This window comes from Anolis sagrei, chromosome 2 (genome assembly GCF_037176765.1).
Source record: "Anolis sagrei isolate rAnoSag1 chromosome 2, rAnoSag1.mat, whole genome shotgun sequence".
In the NCBI taxonomy this organism is placed as follows: domain Eukaryota; kingdom Metazoa; phylum Chordata; class Lepidosauria; order Squamata; family Dactyloidae; genus Anolis; species Anolis sagrei.
In genome coordinates this window covers 137,760,823-137,784,336 of record NC_090022.1, presented here as the reverse complement: position 1 = coordinate 137,784,336, position 23,514 = coordinate 137,760,823, and the positions used below count along the sequence as shown (strand labels likewise).

At 43.2% G+C, this 23,514-nt stretch overlaps 1 protein-coding gene across 3 annotated transcripts; it reads left to right on the top strand.

Annotated features, from left to right (window-relative positions):
* The first annotated feature begins 3,388 nt into the window (after positions 1-3,388).
* On the top strand, positions 3,389-23,329 carry DDX23 (DEAD-box helicase 23). Of its 3 annotated transcripts, none has more exons than XM_060764129.2 (17): positions 3,389-3,476; positions 7,244-7,452; positions 8,643-8,753; positions 10,160-10,256; positions 11,160-11,225; positions 11,727-11,865; positions 11,989-12,122; positions 12,551-12,663; positions 13,409-13,552; positions 14,205-14,430; positions 14,703-14,848; positions 16,582-16,759; positions 19,510-19,752; positions 20,392-20,543; positions 20,768-20,876; positions 21,407-21,581; positions 22,418-23,329. In XM_060764129.2, the coding sequence occupies exons 2-17, from the start codon at positions 7,244-7,246 to the stop codon at positions 22,639-22,641; spliced, it is 2,466 nt and encodes an 821-aa protein (XP_060620112.2). In that variant the 5' UTR covers positions 3,389-3,476; the 3' UTR covers positions 22,642-23,329. The 3 variants fall into 3 exon arrangements, with proteins under 3 accessions (XP_060620112.2, XP_060620113.2, XP_067319992.1); XM_060764130.2 differs by having other exon boundaries at positions 3,389-3,522; XM_067463891.1 differs by having other exon boundaries at positions 3,389-3,526.
* Positions 23,330-23,514: the final 185 nt, after the last annotated feature.

The window sequence follows — 23,514 nt, the reverse complement described above, 5'->3', positions numbered from 1 at the left end:
GAAACAAAAATTAAACGAGACCCTCCAGAACTTCAAGCACTATCTCAAGCAATTTTTAACAATGTATTCACACTGTCATTACTTGCAGCAATAGCCGATATAGTGAAATTCAGGATATGTATTTCCTGAGTCTTAAAATGAAATGGTTCAGCAGATTTCCCTGGTTAGCCTACTCATTTAATGTACAAGATGCATGGTGGTGATGTGTGGTGATTGGAGAAGAAGTTGGGGAAAAGGTGGTCATCAGTAGCTTTGTGCTTTGGTTGCTAAACCATTTGTGGGATGGAAAGATGCAACAGAAGTTTTCAATGGACACCATCAGAACATCGGAACCAGGTTTACCTGGATTAAAGGAGCCCTGGTGGCACAGTGGGTTAACCCTTGTGCCGGCAGGACTGAAGACCAACAGGTTGCAGGTTCGAATCTGGGGAGAGTGCGGATGAGTTCCCTCTGTCAGCTCCAACTCCCCATGCGGGGACATGAGAGAAGCCTCCCACAAGGATCATAAAACATCAAAACATCCAGGCGTCCCCTGGGCAACGTCCTTGCAGATGGCCAATTCTCTCACACCAGAAGCGACTTGCAATTTCTCAAGTCGCTCCTGACACATACACACACCACACACACAAACACACAAAATCAGAACAACTTGTGCTCAGCTGAAAACTTCAGACTAATTCAAAGTGGAAAAAGTCCTGATGAGGTACCAGCCCTCATTGGCAGGGAAAGTTAAAGGTCTTATAAAACTACAGCTCCCAGGACTATTCCATACCCTTGAGTTCTGGTAGTTAAGGCAATGGCTACATTCCTCAGTGTAGCTCAAGGCAATGGCTACATTCCTCAGCAACACACAGTAATGACTATGTTTTTGCTTAACTCAATCTAAACAGCTGTCCTCCTACTTAACAGGTCAGTTGAGTAGAAATTACATTTTCCCACTGAACAGATTGCAGTTTGCTATTACTGGAGAAAGTCATATGACTTGCTTTGAATAGCGCTACGTTGTCCTGGAACCCTCCTGATTTCTATGCAATTAGAGCAACTAATTGTTAATAATAGTGATAGTAATAGTAATATTGGCACTCTATTGTAAAATATTCTGAAGATATGTTTTTTATCAAATCTAGAAAGCTTGCATTTGCCATTTGGCTACAATAATGGCAAATTAATGACAATTGCTGTTATTTTACTATATCTTCCAACCCCGTTTAGCTTGTGATTTTAACTAATTTGTTCTCCTCTAGTCATGTCCGACTCTGGGGGAGGAGGTGTTCAACTCAATTTCTAAGCCAAAGAGCCGGCGTTGTTTGTAGATGCATTCAAGGTCATGTGGCCGACATAATTGCATGGAGCACCATTACCTTCCCGTCAAAGCGGTACCTATTGATCTACTTGCATTTGCATGTTTTTGAACTGCTAGGTTGGCAGAAACTGGGGCTAACAGCAGGAGCTCACCGCTATCCCTGGATTTGAACTGCTGACCTTTCGGTCAGCAAGTTCAGCAGCTCAGTGGTTTTAAAAAGTGTATTTTTATTCTATTTTAATATGTACACATTGTAGGTTGTAAATTGCATTGTTTTTAAGATGGTAAGCTGCTTTGGGTCTTGATTAAGTGAGGACAGCTGGGCACAAATATCATCATCATCTATGGTTAAATGGTTGGATGCTTTATTGCTATATGCCTTATGAAGCCTTTGAGTTTAAAAAGTATAAACACTTTTAATACGCAAAACAAAAGAAAAGAAACTTGGAGCCTATACAGGATTTTATTGTGGGCCGATACGCCCTCTAATGTCTACTGTAATAATTTGCAATTGTAAGTTGAATTCAGAAGCATGTGTTGCCTCTAGCAAAGTGTCCATACAGTGTAATTAGTATAGCAGTTTGACAGCACTTTAACTTCCTGGCTCCCTGAAAGAGAATGCTGGAATTTGAAGTTTGGTGAGAATAGACTTCCACAGCACTCTCTTGAATATTGTTTATGATAGAGAAGCCTAAGGATGCATCTATACTGTAGGATTAATCCAATTTGACACCACAATTTTAACTGCCAATGTGCTTTATTGGCTCTCATGATGATTTATTTTATGACTGAATTTATACTGTTAATTTGCGTTGCTTATTGTTTATTACCATATTTCATGGTGTAAGTTGCCTGAGTCCTCATGGGGATTTATTTATCGTGTCAGAAGTGAATTGAGAATATTGTTATAATGTATTAAAAACCACAAACAAAGTTCAAAACTTGGCATATACTAAATGTCCTTTGACCAGAGGCTGGTAATGGCGCACCATGCAGTCATGCTGGCTACATGACCTTGAAGGTGTCTATGGCCTCTTTGGCTTAGAAATGGAGATGAGCACCAATCCCCAGAGTGGGACACGAATAATGTCAAGGGGAAATGTTTACCTTTATTTATACTTTTTGGCAGGGAAGGAGTAAGACCTTGTAAAACTACAGCTCAAACTGCATTCATCCTACGGTGTCAAACTGCATTCATCCTATGGTGTAGATGCAGGCTAAGCCACTTCTGCACCAAACTAGGAGTCTAGTGTCTAGATCCAGGGAAGTCATGCTACCCATGCTCTATTCTGCCTTGGTTAGGCCACACCTGGAATACTGTGTCTTGGGCACCACAGTTGAAGAGAAATTGACAAGCTGGAATGTGTCCAGAAGAGGGCGACTAAAATGATCAGGGGTCTGGAGAACAAGCCCTATGAGGAGCGGCTTAAAGAGCTGGGCATAGCCTGCAGAAGAGAAGGCTGAGAGGAGACATGATGAGGGCCATGTATAAATATGTTAGGGGAAGTCATAGGGAGGAAGCTTGTTTTCTGCTGCCCTGGAGACTAGGGTGAGGAACAACGGCTTCAAACTACAAGAAAGAAGATTCCACCTGAATATGAGAAGAACTTCCTGACTGTGGGATCCGTTCAGCAGTGGAACGCTCTGCCTCAGAGTGTGGTGGAAGCTCCTTCTTTGGAGGCTGGATGGCCATCTGTCGGGAGTGCTTTAAATATAATTTTCCTGCTTCCTGGCAGGGGATTGGACTGGATGGCCCACCAGGTCTCTTCCAACTCTATGATTCTATGATTCTACACATCCCAAGATTTCACAGGAAGCAACTATGACAGTTAGAGCAGTATCGAACCGCTATAAATGTGTTTCCAAACCGTGGTTGCGATTTCAAGGTAGGCTTTGAATTGATGCATTTTCATTCGAAACCTTCAACCGTAGTCCAACTCTACTCACTCTGTCTGGTGCTTCCTGGGGTCCTTCGACTCCTTTTTTGCGCATGCGCGCTGATACTCCTGGGATTTGTAGTCCGAAGAGGCGGCACTGCGGCGGGTCGCTCACGCCGCACGGACTTCCTTTCCCATGATGCTTTGCGGGCTGTTGCCAACGGAAGTCGGCCGAGTAACATGGCGGCGGTTTCGGAGACGCAGTGAGTCGTTGCCGACGTCGAGGAACGTTCCAGGTGAGGCGAATGGCGGCTCTTTTGGAGGAATAGCGGGCGACTGACGGCAAGTTTGCACGCTTGGCCTGGTTTGAAGGAGTGGGGGCCCCTTTGGGTTCTGCTGGTTTTCCTGGGGAAGACAGACTTTTGAGTTGCTGCCCTTAAGGAGCTACAGCTGCTGGGTTGTAGATTTTCCGGGCTATATGGCCATGTTCCCGAAGCATTCTCTCCTGACGTTTCGCCTCCACCTATGGCAGGCATCTTCAGAGGTTGTGGCCTCAGGCCCCTTCCTTTTCCCCCTCAGCCGCTTAAGCGGCTGAGGGGGAAAAGGAAAGGGCCTGAGGTCACAACCTCTGAGGGTGCCTGCCACAAATGCAGGCGAAACGTCAGGAGGTAATGCTTCTAGAACATGGCCATATAGCCCGAAAAACCTACAACAACCCAGTGATTCGGGCCATGAAAGCCTTCAACAAGACATAGCTACAGCTGCTTTTTCATTGTAGAATTAGTGCAGTTTGACAATGCTTTAATTGGCATGGCTCCATGCGGTGGAATCCCGAGATTTGTTGTTTTGCGAGACTTCAGCACTCTATTACAGAGACTGGGAAAAACTACAATCCCATAGCATTGACCCATGACAGGTAAAGTCCTGTCAAACCTCATTAATTCTACAATATAGATGTTACTTGGTGTTTTTCTCATATGCCCCTTAATCCTATGTCGAAGCCTGCTTTCCCCCCTCTATTTTAGGTTTGTTGTGTGTCAATGTTATATTTATATGCTGACTTTTTCTCCACAGAGTTCAAAGAAATGCCCTTTTGTCTGGAACCCCTGCTCCTTTTTTATCTTTAGGACCATGTTATGAGGAGCACATGATTGTGATATTGTACAGTATATTATATAATACTAATAGTAGAATGTACAGGTAGTGTATTATATATTGCAATATAATAATATAGTACAATGTAATATATAATAATATGATAATTTTATATTATACATCAAATATATTACTAGTAATATTGCAGTATAATGTTTGATGTAGATGTGGATTTGCTTTTGGAATTTTGGGGTGGGGTTGGTTATTTTTGTTTTTGTTCAGCTTCTCACGGCATTGCCAATATCTGTTGTTAACCGCCCTGAGTGCCCTTGGGGAGATAGGGTTGCATATAAATAAAGTTTTATTATTGTTCTTGTTGTTGTTGTTATTATTATTATATTGTGGTTTGGCTGGGAGAGAATCGGAGCCAAGTTAGGGTTTGAGCCCAGGCTCCCTGGTCCAGGTCTGACACCATAACTCCTGCAAACCAGCAAGATTAATGAAACCTACCTATAGATCATGCATATAGTGGTGTGGTGGCTTTAGCATTTGAGGAGGACTCTGCAGAATCCGCATTTAGCCATGGAAGCCTTCTGAGTTGAATTTTGCCTTGCCAAAAAGACCCCATTGATCAGGTCACCATAAATGGAAAATGATTGGAAAGACATACAGCAGCAATTACAATTAGTGTTGCATTTTGGATTCATTTCTTTCTAACATACTTATGCCAGAGCTTTCCAAACATTTCATGTTGGTTTTTTAGACATGCATCATCTTGCAACACAGTAATTCTGTTTTACTGGTAATATACAGGCATATACAAAAGCTATAATAACAAAATCTTAGAATCATTGAGTTGGAAGAGACCTCGTGGGCCATCCAGTCCAACCCCCTGCCAAGAAGCAAGAAAATCACATTCAAAGCACCCCTGATAGATGGCCATCCAGCCTCAGCTTAAAACCCTCCAGAGAAGCAGCCTCCACCACACTCCGGGGCAGAGAGTTCCACTGCTGAACAGCCCTTACAATTAGGAAGTTCTTCCTAATGTTCGGGTGGAATCTCCTTTCCTGTAGTGTGAAGCCATTGTTCCGCGTATAAGGACACAACATATGTCAAGAAAGCCTTTCTACAAATATATAACTGTTAAGATAATAACCTGTATTTCCAAGATTTTTGTCATTTCTTGTTACATTTTCACAATACATTACATACTGCAGCCAACACACTAATGTGTGCCAACACAGTTTGGAAAGCTCTGCTTATAGGCACAGAAACAGTAATTTACCTCACTTACATGTAACTTTTTTTCTTCCTATTGCAGTCAGCCCTCTATATCCATAATTCTGCATCCATGGATTCAAGTATACATAGCTTGAAATTTTCTTTTTCAAAATCCAAAAAGCAAACCTTAATTCTGCCATTTCAGATAAGGACAGAGGAAACAACCAGGCACATCTTAACACCTCTCAACAGAACATTTTCCCAGGCTCAGCCAAGCCTTCAAATGCTAATGAAGGTGGTCAGCTGAAACATTCACACCTAGCTTCAGCAGAGAGCTCTTTGCCCCACCCAGTCATTCCCCAGATATATAAACCCATTTTCCTATTTCCAACAGACCTCACTACTTCTGAGGATGCTTGCCATAGATGCAGGCGAAACGTCAGGAGAAATGCCTCTAGAACATGGCCCTATAACCCGAAAAAACCTACAAGAACCTAGGACAGCATTTTATTATGCCATTGTATATAATGGGACTTGAGCACCCACAACTTTTGGTACCCTCCTTGGGGACAGGGGGTCCTGAAATCAGACCCCAGCAAATACCAAGGACCCATTGTCAGGTGGGCAGAAGATGGCCTCCATGAATGTTTTTGTGGCACTCAATTGTACCACACTCCTTGGGCTGTCCTTTACCTTCCTCTTTTAGAACCTCCAAAAGTGTCAGCCTACCTTTTAAACAGATTGCATGCTGCCTCTGTACTGTGTGAAATTTTCAGGAAATTTGGTTTTTAAAACAGGTGGAAATTTGTCTGGTGTGGCATTTTGTGTGGATCCCAGATACCGAAAACTGGGTCTCAAGCCTTCTGCAGATGCCCAGATATGTATGGACTTCAAACTAGTATTCCTTTGCAGAGGCTAGTCAGGTTATATACTTGAAGTGCTTTTTAATATTGCGAATTTCTTAGTGATTTTATTTTTACAATAAAATAAAATAAAAATCAGAGTATTAAAATTGGGTAAGTTGACAAGTCTGTGATGAGCCACATGGAATCATAATGAGTTATTCTATCTGACCAAGTTGGAAAAGGACTGAAAGATGAAATAACCAATCCTGCCAATTTACCAGCAGTTATTTCCCAGAGAAGCTGCTCCCTCTACTCCCTTTTCCCAAGTATGAATCGATGTCTGGTAGTTAATAGGGGACATATTTTTCCTTCAATTGTGGTTTAGCCCCAGGTGATCCCAGATGCTGGTCCGTAGCTTTCTCCCACACACTGAAAAACAGCTCAGTAGTTCAAGCATAATATAATGGATGTCCAGTGACAGAGTACCTTGTGTATGTTCACAATATATTCAAGCTCCAGAATCTTTAGGCATAGCTGGGAAAGACATCTATTTTGGATTGACATTACAGGAGGCATGCTGTCTCTGTGGGTGTTTGGCGCCCCACTTTAGTTTGTCTATGTTCCATGTCGCTGCCATTTATTATAGGATGCTATGATCTGCAGTTACTGGAAAACTCAGATCCAGATCACATACATCTGGAATGCCTACTCTACAATTTGATGGATCAGTAGTTGGATACAGTATAAGAGAACTTCCCATTGTTAATAGTAATTTAGAGAAAGGATTTTTGATTGTCCTTTAAGATAGATCCACATGTGTTTGCGGATCATTTAATAGTGTAGTAGTTTTGTTGTCCAATTCCTAATTGCGGACACTTATTAATGCCTCTTTCTTTATCTAGATGGCTGGGGAAACTGTTGAAAAAAGAGAACGAGATTCTTCACCTATCAAGGAAGAGCGAAGGCGCTCACGTTCAGCAGACCGGGAACGTGATCGAGAGCGTGACAGGAAGAGCTCTCCAAGTGCTAAGGACAGGAAGCGTCACCGCTCCCGTGAGAGGAGAAGAGGCAGCCGGTCAAGAAGCAGATCTAGGTCAAAGTCAGCTGAGAGGTAATACCAGGCCTTATTTTGGGGTAGCTGTGTCAAGCTTGATTACCCGGCTTTGGGCCACAGGGAGTAGCAGTAGATTTGGCCATTAGGATCAAGCAGGTTACCATTTTGTAAATCCAGATATACTTGAGAGTTAACAAAGTAGATGTGTTTCTGAGCATTATTTGTTTAATAGAAAATTTGGTACCAGTGGCATGGAAAGTATGGTGATAAGATATTACCCACAGAAAAGAAAAGCAGTCCAAAATGTTTTAGCATTGTTTTTATTTGAAATTAACAGCATGCACTTGTGGAAGGAAATGACCATGTGAGAAATACCTTACATAAGTAGCCAGCATTTTGATCCTTGAAAGTTCTTCCAAAATTCATCCAGGAATGATTTTTTTCCCCTCACAACCTTCCTTTTTTAAAAATTTGCATATTGTTTGTCAAGCTTACAGGTCTTCTTTTTCTAACAGACTTGAGGACCGGGGGTAACTTTTGTGGCAGACTTTGTTGCTTTCCCTTTCCTCTTGTTTTGTTCATGTAAGGGATTCTTGAGGCAGCTGCTGTTTATCTTATTTGTTGAAGGTAAACACATAGAGCTGCAATAGAATCAGGCAAAATCTTGCTTTTTATCTTCCTAAGTTTCATTAATAGATATATAAATAACACACACAAACATGTAGCCCAAGGCCTGTGTCTCCTGTATTTGCTGTTATTAGATGTTGATGTTTTTTATCAAATGATGTGTAATGTCACATTAGCCTCTGGTGAGAAGACTTATATTGTGAGATCAGCAAAAAAAGTTATGTACACCTGACAGATTTATATTTCTCTGGCCTTGGCATAATTTATCATCTGCAGTGTGGGGTGGAAACTTATGAAGGCTTAAAGACCAAATGCTGAAAATCCTGTTCTGTTGCAGCTCCCTCTCTGTTGTATCTGACTTTTGGCTAGTAATTTCGTGCACGTTTTTGCTAAATTTCCTTATAAAAAGGAAAGAAATTCTTATAGCACTGAAGTGCCAAATCCAGCACTTTTTCTGTTGTCATATAATTTCACAGGGATGCTTTTAAAATTGGGTGAGATTTAAAACTAAATAAATGTCACTAAATTCAAGGAATATCTTTTGCTTTCTTCTATATGATGCAGTCAGCATGTTTAGCATGTGTTGATTTTTTTCCTGCTTACAAATAATCTCTTTGTAGAGACCGGCGATATAAAGAGAGGGAGAGAGACAAAGACCGGGAGCGCAGCAAGAAGGACAGGGATCGTGAAAAAGATGGCCACCGAAGGGACAAGGACCGTAAACGATCAAGGTAACGGATGGTGTATGATTGGTAGTGCTCCTGCGGTATCACAGATATTGTAGAACAGCGCTGTGTCATGAGTAACTAGAGCAAATCATGTCATTTGCTGTCTCTTTGCAGAGGGTATTAAAGGTACATTCATCCATTAAATAAGCTATTGGAATTTAAGAAAGCCAGTGCTTTAGACACTGGACTATGAATTTTGTGTATGGGGTATGAATCCGTGCTCAGCCGTAGAAATCCACTGGGTGAACTTGGAAAAGTCACACTCTCTCAACCTTAGAGGATGAGAGAGTGTGACCTTGAAGAAATCTTGCTCCATAATATGTTCACCTTAGAATCCTCATTTTTTTCATGTGAGGAGCGAATTGAGAAACTGCAAGTCGCTTTTTTTGTGAGAGAATTGGCCCTCTGCAAGGATGTTACCCATGGGATGCCTGGATGTTTTACTATCCTGTGGGAGGCTTCTCTCATGTCCCAGAATCCTCATAATGCACAACTTAAAATCACAGAATTTGGGTTTCTGTTAAAAGTGCAAATGCCATCTTCAGTTATCATCAATGGGAGAGATTAAGAACTTGCCATATAAATCAAAAGTTGCTAGTGAAAGGGCAACTGCTGGTTGTTTCTGCTACTGTCAGTGTCATTTTTAATAGTGTTAGTCCCTTCTCAACCAAAGTCTGGCTAGGTAGCCTACAAACCTTGAAAATACTGTAGTGGACAAGGGCCCAGGAGTCTGCCTGCCATGATGCTGTAGCACCATCTGGATAATGTGGCAAGGCCAGTTTTCCTCATAATCATGACAGCAGAAAGTGGACACCATCCTCAGAATACTGCAGTGCTTCTGAAGAACTTGGAGCCCCTCCACAATGCAGCACAGATGCAAGGACAATTCTTGCACTTTCTATATCTCCTCCATTGGGAAGAGCACTTGGATTTCTTTTGATGCCGCACTCCTGAGATGTAGCTCCCAAACAGACTCCAGTGTTCCTTTTTGCTTGGAATGAGAGGCCAGCAGCTGCTCTTGCAAGGCTCTCTTGGGTGCATTGGAAGCCTGAAGCTTTTCTGTAACTTCAGCTCCAAGTCTTAGAGGAGATCTAGAACATGCTGTGGTCTCTAGGTCTTGATCACTCTTTCTAGTTCTAAGCAGGAGAAGAACATTGCATTGCAAATCTAGGGACATTTTTCTTTCCCAATCCAGTCTGTCTTGGGGATGACCAGATCAACTGAGCATCATCCTGAGCTTGTGCTCCATTTCAGAGATGATGTAGAAAGTCAGGGACAAGAAAATGTTCCAACTATCTCCATCAATAGAAGAGTCCTGATAGTCCTGATTTTTTATTTGATCACTAACTAAGATTTCTAGATCTAGAATAGGATCGAGTAGCCATCTTCCATTCCTCCTTCTTGAGCAGGAGCACCTCTCCAAGTCGGAACAAGGACTCCAGATCAAGGAAGGACAAAGACTCTCGCAGAGATGAAGAGGATGACTCATTGTCTAAGAAAGAAAAGGTAGGGAACAAACACTTTCTTTGTCTCCAAGGGTTTCTTGCTTACTAGAACAGCAGCAATCCTTACCCCAGTTGCCCACCAGTGGGAGGTTTACTGTGTCCCCCACCCAAAAACATCTCCTAAATCAAAAAAATGGTTTTTTGATTTCTCATCACCAAAATTTAGCTGAAAACATTTCTAGGGCATGTAGTTTTGCCATAAATTGCTGTTTCATCCCTATGACCTCACCACACACACTATCACTCTCGGTTTTGAGACATCTCCTACACAAGTTTGGAAAGAGATGAAAATGAACCTGATCTTCTCTATGTATCTCGTCTTTCTGAAGGGATTTTAAACTATTTTCCTGTTATCACACACACAAAGGCTTTACCATTCTTCTGTTGGCTTCATATTGGTTTCTCTGTGCTGCTAAAATGATACTTTGTGAAGTGAAAGGTCAACATTCCTCACTTAACCCAGTGCTTCGGTAATGTAGTGGCCTCACACACAGAGAAGATAGTGGTACAAGGAAGGAAGGAACTGTTCATAGACGTTAGGCTTCAGGCTGTAGTGGGCATCAAAGAGCTACATTACTGCACAGCTAGGAATATGAGGAAAATCACAAAAACTTAGCCATTGAACTTTTCAGTGTGGTAGAGCATTTAAAAGATGAGGGTGTTCACACATTTCTCACTGGGAGTTTAAGCAGGCTTTTCACCCCATGAATCCCTGCTTCCAAGGGATAGCTAGGGGAAGTCTTTTACTGTGGTTGGTTTCTTTAGCTGTTCTGGCTGTTTTAAAAGAGGCTATTTTGGGGTTATTTTTCTTTTTTGTTGCCTAAAAGTACCAGTTTAGAAAGTAACAGTTCTTCGTCTTGGAGTGCTTTCCCTGGACCTTCATGGGCATCTGTTTTGTTCCCAGGCCCAGCCACTTTCCCTGGAGGAGCTCCTCGCCAAAAAGAAAGCTGAAGAAGAGGCTGAAGCCAAGGTGAGATTATGAGAGTTTCTTCTCCCAAATACCAGTTCCTGTTTTCCCAAATAAGAATGACTGGTGTTTGTACTGGGTTCTAGCAAACTCTGTTTTTCTTAGGATGTATTTGGCTTGATAATTTCACCAAAAGGAATCACAGTTGGCTGTCTAGATTTCCAGGTGTATGTTTTGTGAATTACATTATTTACAAATGTGATTATTCGCAAATTTGATTAATACATTTTATCTAAGAATCTCCAGGCCCAACAGAGTGAATCTATAGTCACCACCTTGTGGGTGTTGATCACAGTGCTGCCCTATAAGGCCTAGACATTCCTAGAGTGGTGTTGCTTCAGGACTAAAACATATATCCATTTTATTCATGGTCTCTCCACTTTCACAGAGGTCCTTTGCACAAAAGTGGAGGGACTACTGTACTGGGTCTGTTTTAAGTGTTCAACTAAAGAAGGTCTGCTAGCTATCCATGCACTTCCATCACTTTCCTCTGATTCCTTGCAGCCCAAGTTTCTTTCCAAGGCAGAAAGAGAAGCTGTGGCCTTGAAACGCCGGCAGCAGGAAGTGGAGGAGAGGCAGCGGCTGCTGGAAGATGAGAGGAAAAAAAGGAAACATTTCCAAGAGATGGGGAGGAAGATGCTGGGTAAGGCTTTATAGGTCCCAGCTTTGGGGGTGCTGCCTAATTGGATCAATAACTTTTCCAGCTTGGGTTTTGGTTCCCTGATGCCACCTTTTTCTGAGTATGTGCCCTTTACCTCCCCTGTAGAGGACCCCCAAGAAAGAGAGAGGCGCGAGAGGCGTGAACGCATGGAACGAGAAACCAACGGCAATGAAGATGAGGAGGGCCGGCAGAAAATCCGAGAGGAAAAAGACAAGAGCAAGGAACTGCATGCCATCAAGGTCATATTCTTTCCATCTTATTTCATTTTGGTCTATGAAAGCAATGGAGATAGGGATTAAGGCACGAGGGGATGGAGGGAACATGTAATGCCTGAGTATTCGTCAGTATTCAAAAGAGATTTTGAATGAATGGATACACTTCTTGGTGTGTGCGAGTTTGTTTTTATAAACGTGCAATACAGTTGTGCTTTAGCTGTTCCTGGAGTCAGTCTGGCATGTCTCAATATGTCGATTTCTCTGCCTGCTTCCTGCCTAAACTGTAGTTCTGTTGGGATCTGGAGAAGCAATAAATGCGCTGCCAGTTCCTATTAAGCAATTAAAAGCCTTTCAAACCCCTTGTAAATGCTTGGTGTAGCTGCCTTGCGAGTTCATTGAGAAGAGGGCGAGGATATATATTAAATGTATAAATATAATTCCCCCTCTTCCAGGAGCGGTACTTGGGTGGAGTCAAGAAGCGGAGGCGCACTCGGCATCTGAATGACCGCAAATTTGTCTTTGAATGGGATGCTTCCGAGGACACTTCCATTGACTACAATCCCCTGTGAGTGTCACTTTCAGGAAGGGAGGTTCAGTGGGACCTGTTCAGCACTGGAACTCGTTGTCTGCTCAAAAACTGTATGGGAATTGTGCCCAAATCTTCCCTATATTCAGAGGAATTGGGAAGGTTATTTTTCCTCTTCAGGCTCAGTAAGATGCAAGAACCTTGGATTGATCATAGCTCTGTAATAAAAGGTTGGCTAAGCAGGCCTCAGAGGTGATTAAGCAAGCAAGATAATTTGGAGATGAATTGCTCAAATTGAGCTGGTCTGTGGGCATGTGCTTTACTTGCACAGTCTATTTTGCGTAGACATTTTGTGCCTGGTTATGGACCTGATTTGTTTTAACCTTTTTGTGAGTGACTTTAAAGTGACAGTAACTCAGTGGCACAGTACATGCTTTACATATACAAAGCAGTGTGGGAATTGCTGTGGACAGAGTTGAAAAAGTGAGGCTTGAGTTTAGGGAGTATGAGTAGTCCGTGAGAGAGAGACAATACAAGGCTACTTCATATGTTCATCTACAACTGGTCCTTGTACAATATGTGTATGGAAGAGAGTATCATCTGAAACTAAATCCTTGTCTATAATTGAATCTTCCTCTGTGTTTTTTTTTAGTCTTGAGGGCTAGAAAATTATTTCTCCTTTCTAAACAAAAATGAAATTCTCAAAATTCTAGTTGCTTCTAATCAGCTTCTTTGTTGGAAAAACTTTATTCCAAAGTATGCGATTTGACATTGTGTTCAACAGGTACAAGGAACGCCATCAGGTCCAGCTCCTGGGACGTGGCTTCATTGCTGGCATTGACTTGAAGCAGCAGAAGCGAGAGCAGTCCCGTTTCTATGGAGACTTGATGGAAAAGCGTCGCACATTAGAGGAGAAAGAGCAAGAGGAGTAAGTGACCGGCAAGGCAAGAGGGAGATGCTGGGGCTGTGTGATTTAAAGACTATCTCCATTTCAGATTGATAGGGGAATTGTGTTAAACCCTGAGGATTTCTCTGGTTCTTGGCATTCTTAGACAGGCATTGTATGCTGGTACAACGACTTAATTTGCTAGAACTGAGTGGCCAAATTCTAACCAGGAAAGCCAGATTCTAAAATTCAGTTCTGAACAGACTAAATTATACAGATTATTTAAATTATGCATACACTTGATACTTATTGCACTTCCTAGGGACACATGCCATTTAGAAGCTACAGAAATTACGATAGATCAGCTTGAGATGCTTTTTGGGTGTCAGGTTTCTTCTTAGGACTTCAAGAGCTGCATAATAGGAAGTAATTCAACAAGGTCACCGGTTGAATTCTTTCACTGACCTGTTTGGCTGTCCTGGGTTTCTCCTTTCCTGCTTGTTTTTAAATATGTGTGTTTATTTCTTATTGTAAATTTGTTCTTATAGGTTATTGTTTTACATATGCATATTGTTGTGTATGTTCTTTTATATAATGTTGTAAGCTGCTTTGGGTCCTGGTTTAGGGAGAAAAGCAGGATATAGATAAAGAATTATTATTATTATTATTATTATTATTATTATTATTATTATAGGGCACGTCTGCGGAAGCTGCGTAAAAAAGAAGCCAAGCAGCGCTGGGATGATAGACACTGGTCTCAAAAGAAACTGGATGAAATGACAGACAGGGATTGGCGTATCTTCCGGGAGGATTACAGCATCACCACCAAGGGAGGCAAGATCCCCAACCCCATTCGTTCCTGGAAAGACTCTTCCCTGCCTCCTCACATCTTGGAAGTCATTGACAAATGTGGCTATAAGGTGAGAAGTGCCCACTTCCTCAGGCTGATCAGCCCTTTTGCTTCCATTATAACTACAGTTCCTTGCTAGGACCTATGTTGCCTTTCACAGAGCAGAGAAAATGAAGAACCAGGCTTCTGGAGTTCAGCCCCATTGTAAAAGGACATGATTCAAGAGGACAGCTAGGAATGAGGCTTCCTGGGCTCAGTTGTCACCCCCTTGAGCCTTCAGGAATGATCCTCCCAAGAGCTCCAAGACTTAACGTGACCACTTGTTCCCTTTGTTCTGCACAGGAACCGACTCCTATCCAGCGTCAAGCCATCCCTATTGGTCTACAGAACCGTGATATTATTGGTGTGGCTGAGACTGGCAGCGGTAAAACTGCTGCCTTCCTTATCCCATTGCTGGTCTGGATCACCACCTTGCCCAAGATTGACAGGTGAGAAAGTGGCTGGATTTCCAGGACATTTCTATAACTTAATCTGGGTCAGGACTTCTTAAGCTTTTTCCACTCCTGATCCCTGTCTGCCTGAGAAAGTTTTATATTATTCCAAGTATATAGGTATATAAAGATAATCAGCATTTGTAAGGCTTGCTCGAGAGGCTGAGTCTCCTTTAGTGGAGTGCAGCTGCAGCATGTTTTGCAGAGTCCTCGGTAAACACTGCATGTTGTTGCTAACAGATTTGTGTACGGGTGGCGTCCAGAAATATTTTACTGTTGCCAGCTAAAGCATCTGGTATTCACTGATGATCTCTCATTCAAGTACTATCCAGCATTGTTCTAAGGGGATCCCATTTCAAGTATGAAGCCATGTTAAAGGGCTCACTGGGTTAAAACAGTAAACATGACTTAATAAAAGCCAGTGACAGGAACAAAATGTACTGGCCACACTTCCCAAAAATGCTAAAGCAAGGCCATTAAAACCATCAGCAGCCTTGTGTTTTAATGCAACTCATGAGAAGACCTATAGTAGTTGAACAGATGCGGAAAAGACTCCTTCCTCAGATGTCCCAGCCTCAAGCCCCTTCCACAAAGCTGAATAAAACCCCACATTATCTGCTTTGAACTGGGTTACATGGCAGTGTGGACTCAGATAACCCAATTCAAAGCAGATATTGTGGGATTTTCTGTCTTGATATTCTGGGTTAAAGGCTGTGTGGAAGGGTCCTCATAACTGTGAGAGCAGCAAGGTGAGGTGTCACAATCATATTACAAAACAACTTGCCTAGCTTTGTCATGCTAGGCCAAAAGAAAATAATCGAAACCAGCGCTACTGTTCCTAGCAGTCAAAAAGAGTTCTGTGGAGTTCAGATGCTTGTGATGAAGGCTTATTTTTCTCCCCCTGTGTGTGCTCCATCAACCTCGTGAGAAAGATCTTTGCTTTTCTTAGATTTTTTGACTGGACTCAACCATTGGGTTCTGGTGAGCTAAAGTGCCCTGATTAAACAGAGCCCATCAGATTTATTTGTCAGCATATGGGTATTGGGGGGTGGGGGGTGGTATGGTCTGCATGATGCAAATATAGTGGAGGATTTTACCTGATTATAGGTAAATGTTCCAGTCCCTGTCTGATCTTGGTGGCTAAACAGGGTCAGTCCTGGCTAGTACTTGGATGAGAGATCACAAATGAATACCAGATGCTTTAGTTTACCTTTCAGAGGAAGGAACTGACAAACTGCCTCTCGAGTAGTCCCTGTCTCAGAAAACCTTTGGAATTAATGGGATTACCATAAATAGACCAGGAACCGCCATGAGTCGCCCTTATGGGCTGAGAATGGCGGTTAATAAGTGCATCCACTAAATAGGAACCAGAAGGCACATAGATGCTCCCTCAATCAGAAGTGGGGAAACATGGTACGGCTGACATTGTTGGACTGCAGCTCCCATCAATCTCTAGCCAGCACAGCCAAGGCTGAGAAATTGCAGTTACTCTCCAGCATGTTTCTTCTCTTTAAGCTAAGGAGTGTCCTGTTCAGAAAGCCTTCTGTTACTACAGTTGAGTGCCGTCAAATGGATCTGGGCTGCAAAAATAAATGCAGAATCCTTTGACTCATCTAAAAAGAGTCTACATTTCTCACATTAGAGTGACTGAGGAACCCCTTATGGCTGGGTTTTGTGGGCCAGAAAGGGGACCATTTCACATTGATTCCTGTAACTTTTCTTCATGGCAGGATTGAGGAGTCTGACCAAGGCCCCTATGCCATCATCCTGGCCCCTACCCGTGAGTTGGCTCAGCAGATTGAGGAAGAGACCATTAAGTTTGGAAAGCCCTTGGGCATCCGCACTGTGGCTGTTATTGGTGGCATTTCCCGTGAAGACCAAGGCTTCCGCCTGCGCATGGGCTGTGAGGTAAGTGCAAATGGTACGATTACCCCCACTGTGTCATCAGAGGGAGACATTGTACACTTACACAATTTGTGTGCATATACCTGTGGACTTACAACTGTCCCATGAATTTTTTAAGCAAGGACTTGGTTTGGCCAGTTCTCATCTCTGAAATGTAGCCTGCATAACCTGGTGTTCCTGGGCAGTCTTCCATCCAATTATTAACCGGGGCTGACCCTGCTTAACTTCCAAGATCAAATGGGATCTGGTGCCTTTAGGCTCTTTAAAAGGCAAATGTTTCCCCTGACATTAAGTCTAGTTGTGTCTGACTCTGGGGGGTGTTGCTCATCTCCATTTCTAAGCCGAAGAGCCAGCATTGTCTGTAGACACCTCCAAGTTCATGTGCCCACCATGACTGCATGGAGCACCGTGACCTTCATGCCGGAGAGGTACCTATTGATCTACTCACATTTCCATGTTTTCAAACTGCTAGGTTGGCAGAAGCTGAACCTAATAGTGGGAACCTAATATCGAAAACAATAAAAAGGGCTTCTATTCTTATGTCAGTAGAAAAAGGAAAAACAAGGAGGCGATAGGACCTCTTCGAGGAGAAGATGGGGCAATGCTGACGGGATAGGGAAAAGGCAGAACTACTTAATGCCTTCTTTGCCTCGGTCTTCTCACAAAAAGAGAGTCTTCAACCTCAGCAAGATGGAGTGGATGAGGGATTGGAGGACATCCAACCCTAAATTGGGAAAGAAGTCGTCCAGGAATACCTGGCCGCTTTTAATGAGTTCAAGTCCCCAGGGCCAGATCAACTACACCCCAGAGTATTGAAGGAACTAGCGGAAGTCATTTCGGAACCATTGGCAACCATCTTTGAGAGTTCTTGGAGAACGGGAGAAGTTCCAGCAGATTGGAGGAGGGCCAATGTGGTCCCAATCTTCAAGAAGGGAAAAAAGGATGACCCAAACAACTACCGTCCGGTCAGCCTCATGTCAATACCGGGCAAGATTCTGGAAAAGATTGTTAAGGAAGCGGTCTGCAAACACTTAGAAACAAATGCAGTCATCGCTAATAGTCAACATGGATTTATCAAAAACAAGTCATGCCAGACTAATCTGATCTCTTTCTTCGATAGAGCTACAAGCTGGGTAGATGTGGGGAATGCCATGGATGTAGCGTACCTGGATTTCAGTAAGGCCTTCGACAAGGTCCCCATGACCTTCTGGCAAGGAAACTAGTCCAATGTGGGCTAGGCAAAACTACGGTGAGGTGGATCTGTAATTGGTTAAGTGGACGAACACAGAGAGTGCTCACTAATGCTTCCTCTTCATCTTGGAAAGAAGTGACGAGTGGAGTGCCGCAGGGTTCCGTCCTGGGCCCGGTCCTGTTCAACATCTTTATTAATGACTTAGATGAAGGGCTAGAAGGCATGATCATCACGTTTGTAGACGACACCAAATTGGGAGGGATAGCCAATAGTCCAGAGGACAGGAGCAGAATTCAAAACGATCTTGACAGATTAGAGAGATGGGCCAAAACTAACAAAATGAAGTTCAACAGTGACAAATGCGAGATACTCCACTTTGGCAGAAAAAATGAAATGCAAAGATACAGAATGGGTGACGCCTGGCTCGAGAGCAGTACGTGTGAAAAAGATCTTGGAGTCCTCGTGGACAACAAGTTAAACATGAGCCAACAATGTAATGTGGCGGCAAAAAAAGTCAATGGGATTTTGGCCTGCATCAATAGGAGCATCGTGTCTAGATCTAAAGAAGTAATGCTACTCGTCTATTCTGCTTTGGTTAGACCACACCTGGAATATTGTGTCCAATTCTGGGCACCACAATTCAAGAGAGATATTGACAAGCTGGAATGTGTCCAGAGGAGGGCGACTGATCAAGGGTCTGGAGAACAAGCCCTATGAGGAGTGGCTTAGGGAACTGGGCATGTTTAGCCTGAAGAAGAGAAAGCTGAGAGGAGATATGATAGCCATGTATAAATATGTGAGAGGAAGCCACAGGGAGGAGGGAGCAAGCTTGTTTTCTGCTTCCCTGGAGACTAGGACGCGGAACAATGGCTTCAAACTACAAGAGAGGAGATTCCATCTGAACATTAGGAAGAACTTCCTGACTGTGAGAGCCGTTCAGCAGTGGAACTCTCTGCCCGGAGTGTGGTGGAGGCTCCTTCTTTGGAAGCTTTTAAGCAGAGGCTGGATGGCCATTTGTCAGGGGTGATTTGAATGCAATATTCCTGCTTCTTGGCAGGGGGTTGGACTGGATGGCCCATGAGGTTTCTTCCAACTCTTTGATTCTATCTGTCAGGGGTGATTTGAATGCATTATTCCTGCTTCTTGGCAGGGGGCTGGACTGGATGGCCCATGAGGTCTCTTCCAACTCTTTGATTCTTTGATTCTTTGAACTCACCCTGCTCCTTGGATTCGAACCACCAACCTTTTGGTCAGCAAGTTCAGCAGCTCAGTGGTTTAACCTGCTGCACCACCAGGAGGCCACATTAGACTCTTTAGGCCACATTAATTAATTTGACTAAAAAAATAATAATGAGGAAGTTAAATTCCATGGTTTGTTATTTATTTTTCAGCTTGAGAAAGTTAACTCTTGAAATGATGAATAGCATCAGCTTCCTTGCTTGGCCAAAACAATGAGAAATGATACTTTGCTCTTCGTTGAAATATGGGGGGAGGAAATAGGCACAGGGACTATAAGGCTCTTTTCTTCCTTTTTCACCCTGCTGCTCCCTTTCCGCTCCAGATTGTGATTGCTACTCCTGGCCGTTTGATTGATGTCCTGGAGAACCGTTACCTTGTGCTGAGCCGCTGTACCTATGTGGTCTTGGACGAGGCTGATCGTATGATTGACATGGGCTTTGAGCCTGATGTGCAGAAGATTCTGGAGCATATGCCTGTCACAAACCAGAAGCCCGATACTGATGAGGCCGAGGACCCGGATAAAATGATGGCCAACTTTGAGTCTGGCAAACACAAATACCGGCAGGTTAGTGAAATCTGAATGCCTTTCTTTCTAATTTAAGTATTTTAAGAAATGAGAACACCACTGGTCAAGTTTAACTTTTCATATCGAAACTATTTTTCTTAGTGTGACCTCCTCAGTTGAATACTTACATTTTCAATTGAACATGAGGTTTGCTTTGAAAAGATTTTGTTGCCACTTTTATTATTTGAGGAAGTTATGTATATCAGGTATGTATTGAAAACAACAATCGTTAGAGAATGGTGACCCTTCCAACAGTAAAATTCATAGCCACAAAAGGGGAAGCTTGATGCACTTCAGAGTGTAGTTTAAGCAAGAAGAAAGCAGAAGATCAAATAAAATGGGCATCTTTCAAGGTAGAAGAAATGCTTCCAGAAAGAGATGTTTGGCCTAGGGTCCATGAACATTGTACGCAATCAGTCAATTTAAAGTAGATTCCTATGCTAATGTGAGGAATGGGGATTTTCATTGTAATGTCAAGGAGATGTCCTGAATTAGAGAGGTTTGGAAGGTGCAATGTGACGCTTGTAAGCATGACTTTCCCCTTCTTTTATCTTTAAGGAGAAGGGAAATTCCATTCATGATTCTCATTCTTTCCCTTTCTTCTTCTCTTTCTCTTTTTCTCCTTTGCCCACTATACAGACGGTGATGTTCACAGCCACCATGCCACCTGCTGTGGAGCGCCTGGCCCGTAGCTACTTACGCCGTCCAGCTGTGGTTTACATTGGCTCGGCTGGCAAGCCCCACGAGCGTGTGGAGCAGAAGGTCTTCCTCATGTCTGAATCAGAGAAGAGGTAATTGGGGCCGTGGGAGATGCAAGCAGTGAGGCTCTGGGGAACATCATCTGGGGCTTCAGGGCAGGAGGGCTACAGCTTGCACTAACCAGGCCGAATGCTTCTTACCGACAGGGCTGTTTGTGATGCTTTTAAGAATTTCACCCCACTGACATCTTTTAGACCCCAGGGTCCTTCCTCATGGGTTTTCTTCTTCCTTATGTTCTCTCTTTTCCCTGATTTAGGAAGAAACTGCTGGCCATTTTGGAGCAGGGCTTTGATCCACCCATTATTATCTTTGTCAACCAGAAGAAAGGCTGTGATGTGTTGGCAAAATCCCTGGAGAAGATGGGTGTAAGTAGTCATCCTGTGCTGAGCTGGAGAGCTGCCAATCATGGGTTCAGATGGCCAACATATCATTGCCCTCTATTTTTAAGCATGGGAGCTTCCCATGACTTTTGTCATACTTCAGAAAAATGCATAATTGTTGTCTTACAGTAAATAAGCAGAATAGTTGAGGGGGTGCTGCATGGTGCAGTAGAACTGGTAGCAGATATTAAGATACTTTTCTACTGACTCTGCTCAGCCATGTCTGCAGAAGTCTTGAAGTAGCTACTTCAAGAACCTCTTGAAGTAGCTCTGTCTTAAGGCCTGGTATAATAGTTGCCACATCCCACTACATCAATGTCTTGCAAGGTGATCTCTTGACATTGAGTCCTCACTAGGTGTATGAGGAGCGGTAGAGCAATTTGCCCTGTTGTCTTCCAGTCAGGCAACTGGCTTCCTTTGTCTTTGGAGGGAATCTCTTTCATGCCCACCTGCCTGCCCTCACTGCTTCACATAAACATCTGGCTTGACTTAACCCATTTGTCTCCTTCCTACAGTATAATGCCTGTACTCTTCATGGTGGCAAAGGTCAGGAACAGCGAGAATTTGCTCTCTCCAACTTGAAGGCTGGTGCCAAGGACATTCTAGTAGCCACAGATGTTGCTGGCCGTGGTATTGATATCCAAGATGTCTCCATGGTAGTAAACTATGACATGGCAAAGAATATAGAAGGTACATTATAAAATATTTTCCTTTCTTCAAATATGTCCTCCCCCTCCCCCATTATTGTCTGAACTGATAATGCTATGTAACAGAATTTGGAATTTGTTCCTGGTTTGAAAGTGTTATTTCCTGTTTAATTGCATGGTACTTATTCTGAAAGTAGTTGTTATACTCAAGAAACTTTGTTTTTGTGCCTGAGGGTAGTACTATTATTTTCTTCAGTCTAAGCCAGGTATGGGCAAACTTTGGCCCTCCAGGTATTTTGGACTTCAACTCCCACAATTCCTAACAGCCGGTCAGATGGTTGGGATTTCTGGGATTTAAATTCCAAAACACCTGGAAGGCTGAAAGTTGCCCATGTCTGGTCTAGGCACTTTGTTTGTAATTTTCCTTAATGAAAATATGCAATGTTTAAACTACAAAACCAAGGTTTTTGCAGTTTAATAAATCTTTTCTTGTAGAACCAATTAGGAAATAACATTTATAACCCAGAAACTCAGAGTGTAATGAACTGGGGTTCCAGGATGGGGAAGGAAGGGTACCATAAGCCAGTAGGCTAGGGGAAATAAGAGCCCTGGGCCCTGGGCTGATGAAGGTGTTGCCTCCTTTTAAATCCCAGCATGATGTGGGTCTCCCAGCATCCCACTTTTGGGAACTGGCAGAATATAGTGACAAAAAGCACAGGCCAGGAAGTCCTATGGTTTGCTTTATACTACTGCTGAGGGGTGGTGGGATTTTGCCTCAGAAGTCAGTTGTACCTTCTGGGTGTGAGCCTGTGACATGCTCAGCCACTTCCACTTTCTCCCTAAAGTAGCTCTGACAGCTTTGTGTCTTCTTGCTTACAGATTATATTCACCGCATTGGTCGGACAGGACGAGCAGGCAAAAGCGGTGTGGCCATTTCTTTTGTCACCAAAGAGGACTCTGCTGTCTTCTATGACCTTAAGCAGGCTATCCTTGAGAGTCCTGTCTCTTCATGCCCACCGGAGCTGGCCAATCACCCCGATGCCCAGCACAAGCCAGGAACCATCCTCACAAAGAAGCGGCGGGAAGAGACTATCTTTGCCTGAGCCCCACAGAGGGACTGCTTAAGATGCACCCCTCACTCCGACTGTAGACAAGGGCCTCCCTCTTGCCTGAGCCAAGACTTCTCTAATTGGAAAAACCTTCAAAGAAAGTGTAAGGTGGTCCTCCCAGCTTCAAGTGCTTTCTCTTTAAGGAAGGCAGTGGAGTTTCCTATATATTTTTGCCCATTCAGATGTAGGTGCGCACCCTCTTGCTGCAGAATTCAGGACCAAACAATGGGGACTTCAGCCCAAAGAAGATAAAACCTCATCTGGGAATCCTGATCTAGAGAAATCTCCTCTTTGTTTTTATTGCATCCAGTGTGTACCTCACTGCAGAAAACATTTTGTATTTATACTTTGGTTGGGCCAGGTTAAGAATGGACCAGCTTTGCTGATTTATGATTCTTAGCTGGGTTAAATTCCCCTTTACCATGGATTTAGACGTTCCTTCCTTGATGGATGTCTCCCACCCTCTACTCCATGATCAGACCAGAGTGGGGCATGACCAGTGGCAGACGGGAGGGCCGCAGGCTCTTTCTTCCTCTGGAGAGAACTTGCCTCCCTCTGCCTGCTTTAGCCCTAGGCTGTCACTGCCCTTGCCCCAGCAGTAGAAAGAGGTGGATGATGTACAGAAAAACGGCTATTTTTTCAGTGATTTTGTGTGTGTTACTATAAATCAATGTGAAAAGTTGCTCAGGCCTGTGTGTATTCCTTGATCCTTGACTTCTCAAAGGCAGAAATAGGTACTTAACTTCAGACACTAGCCTCTGTGTAGAAGACATTTCCCTGCCACTGTAGACCACCCTTGTGGCTTTTGAATGAAACAGCTGCTCTAAAAAGACATGCATTTATAAGACTCCCTACTTAAAAAGAGTA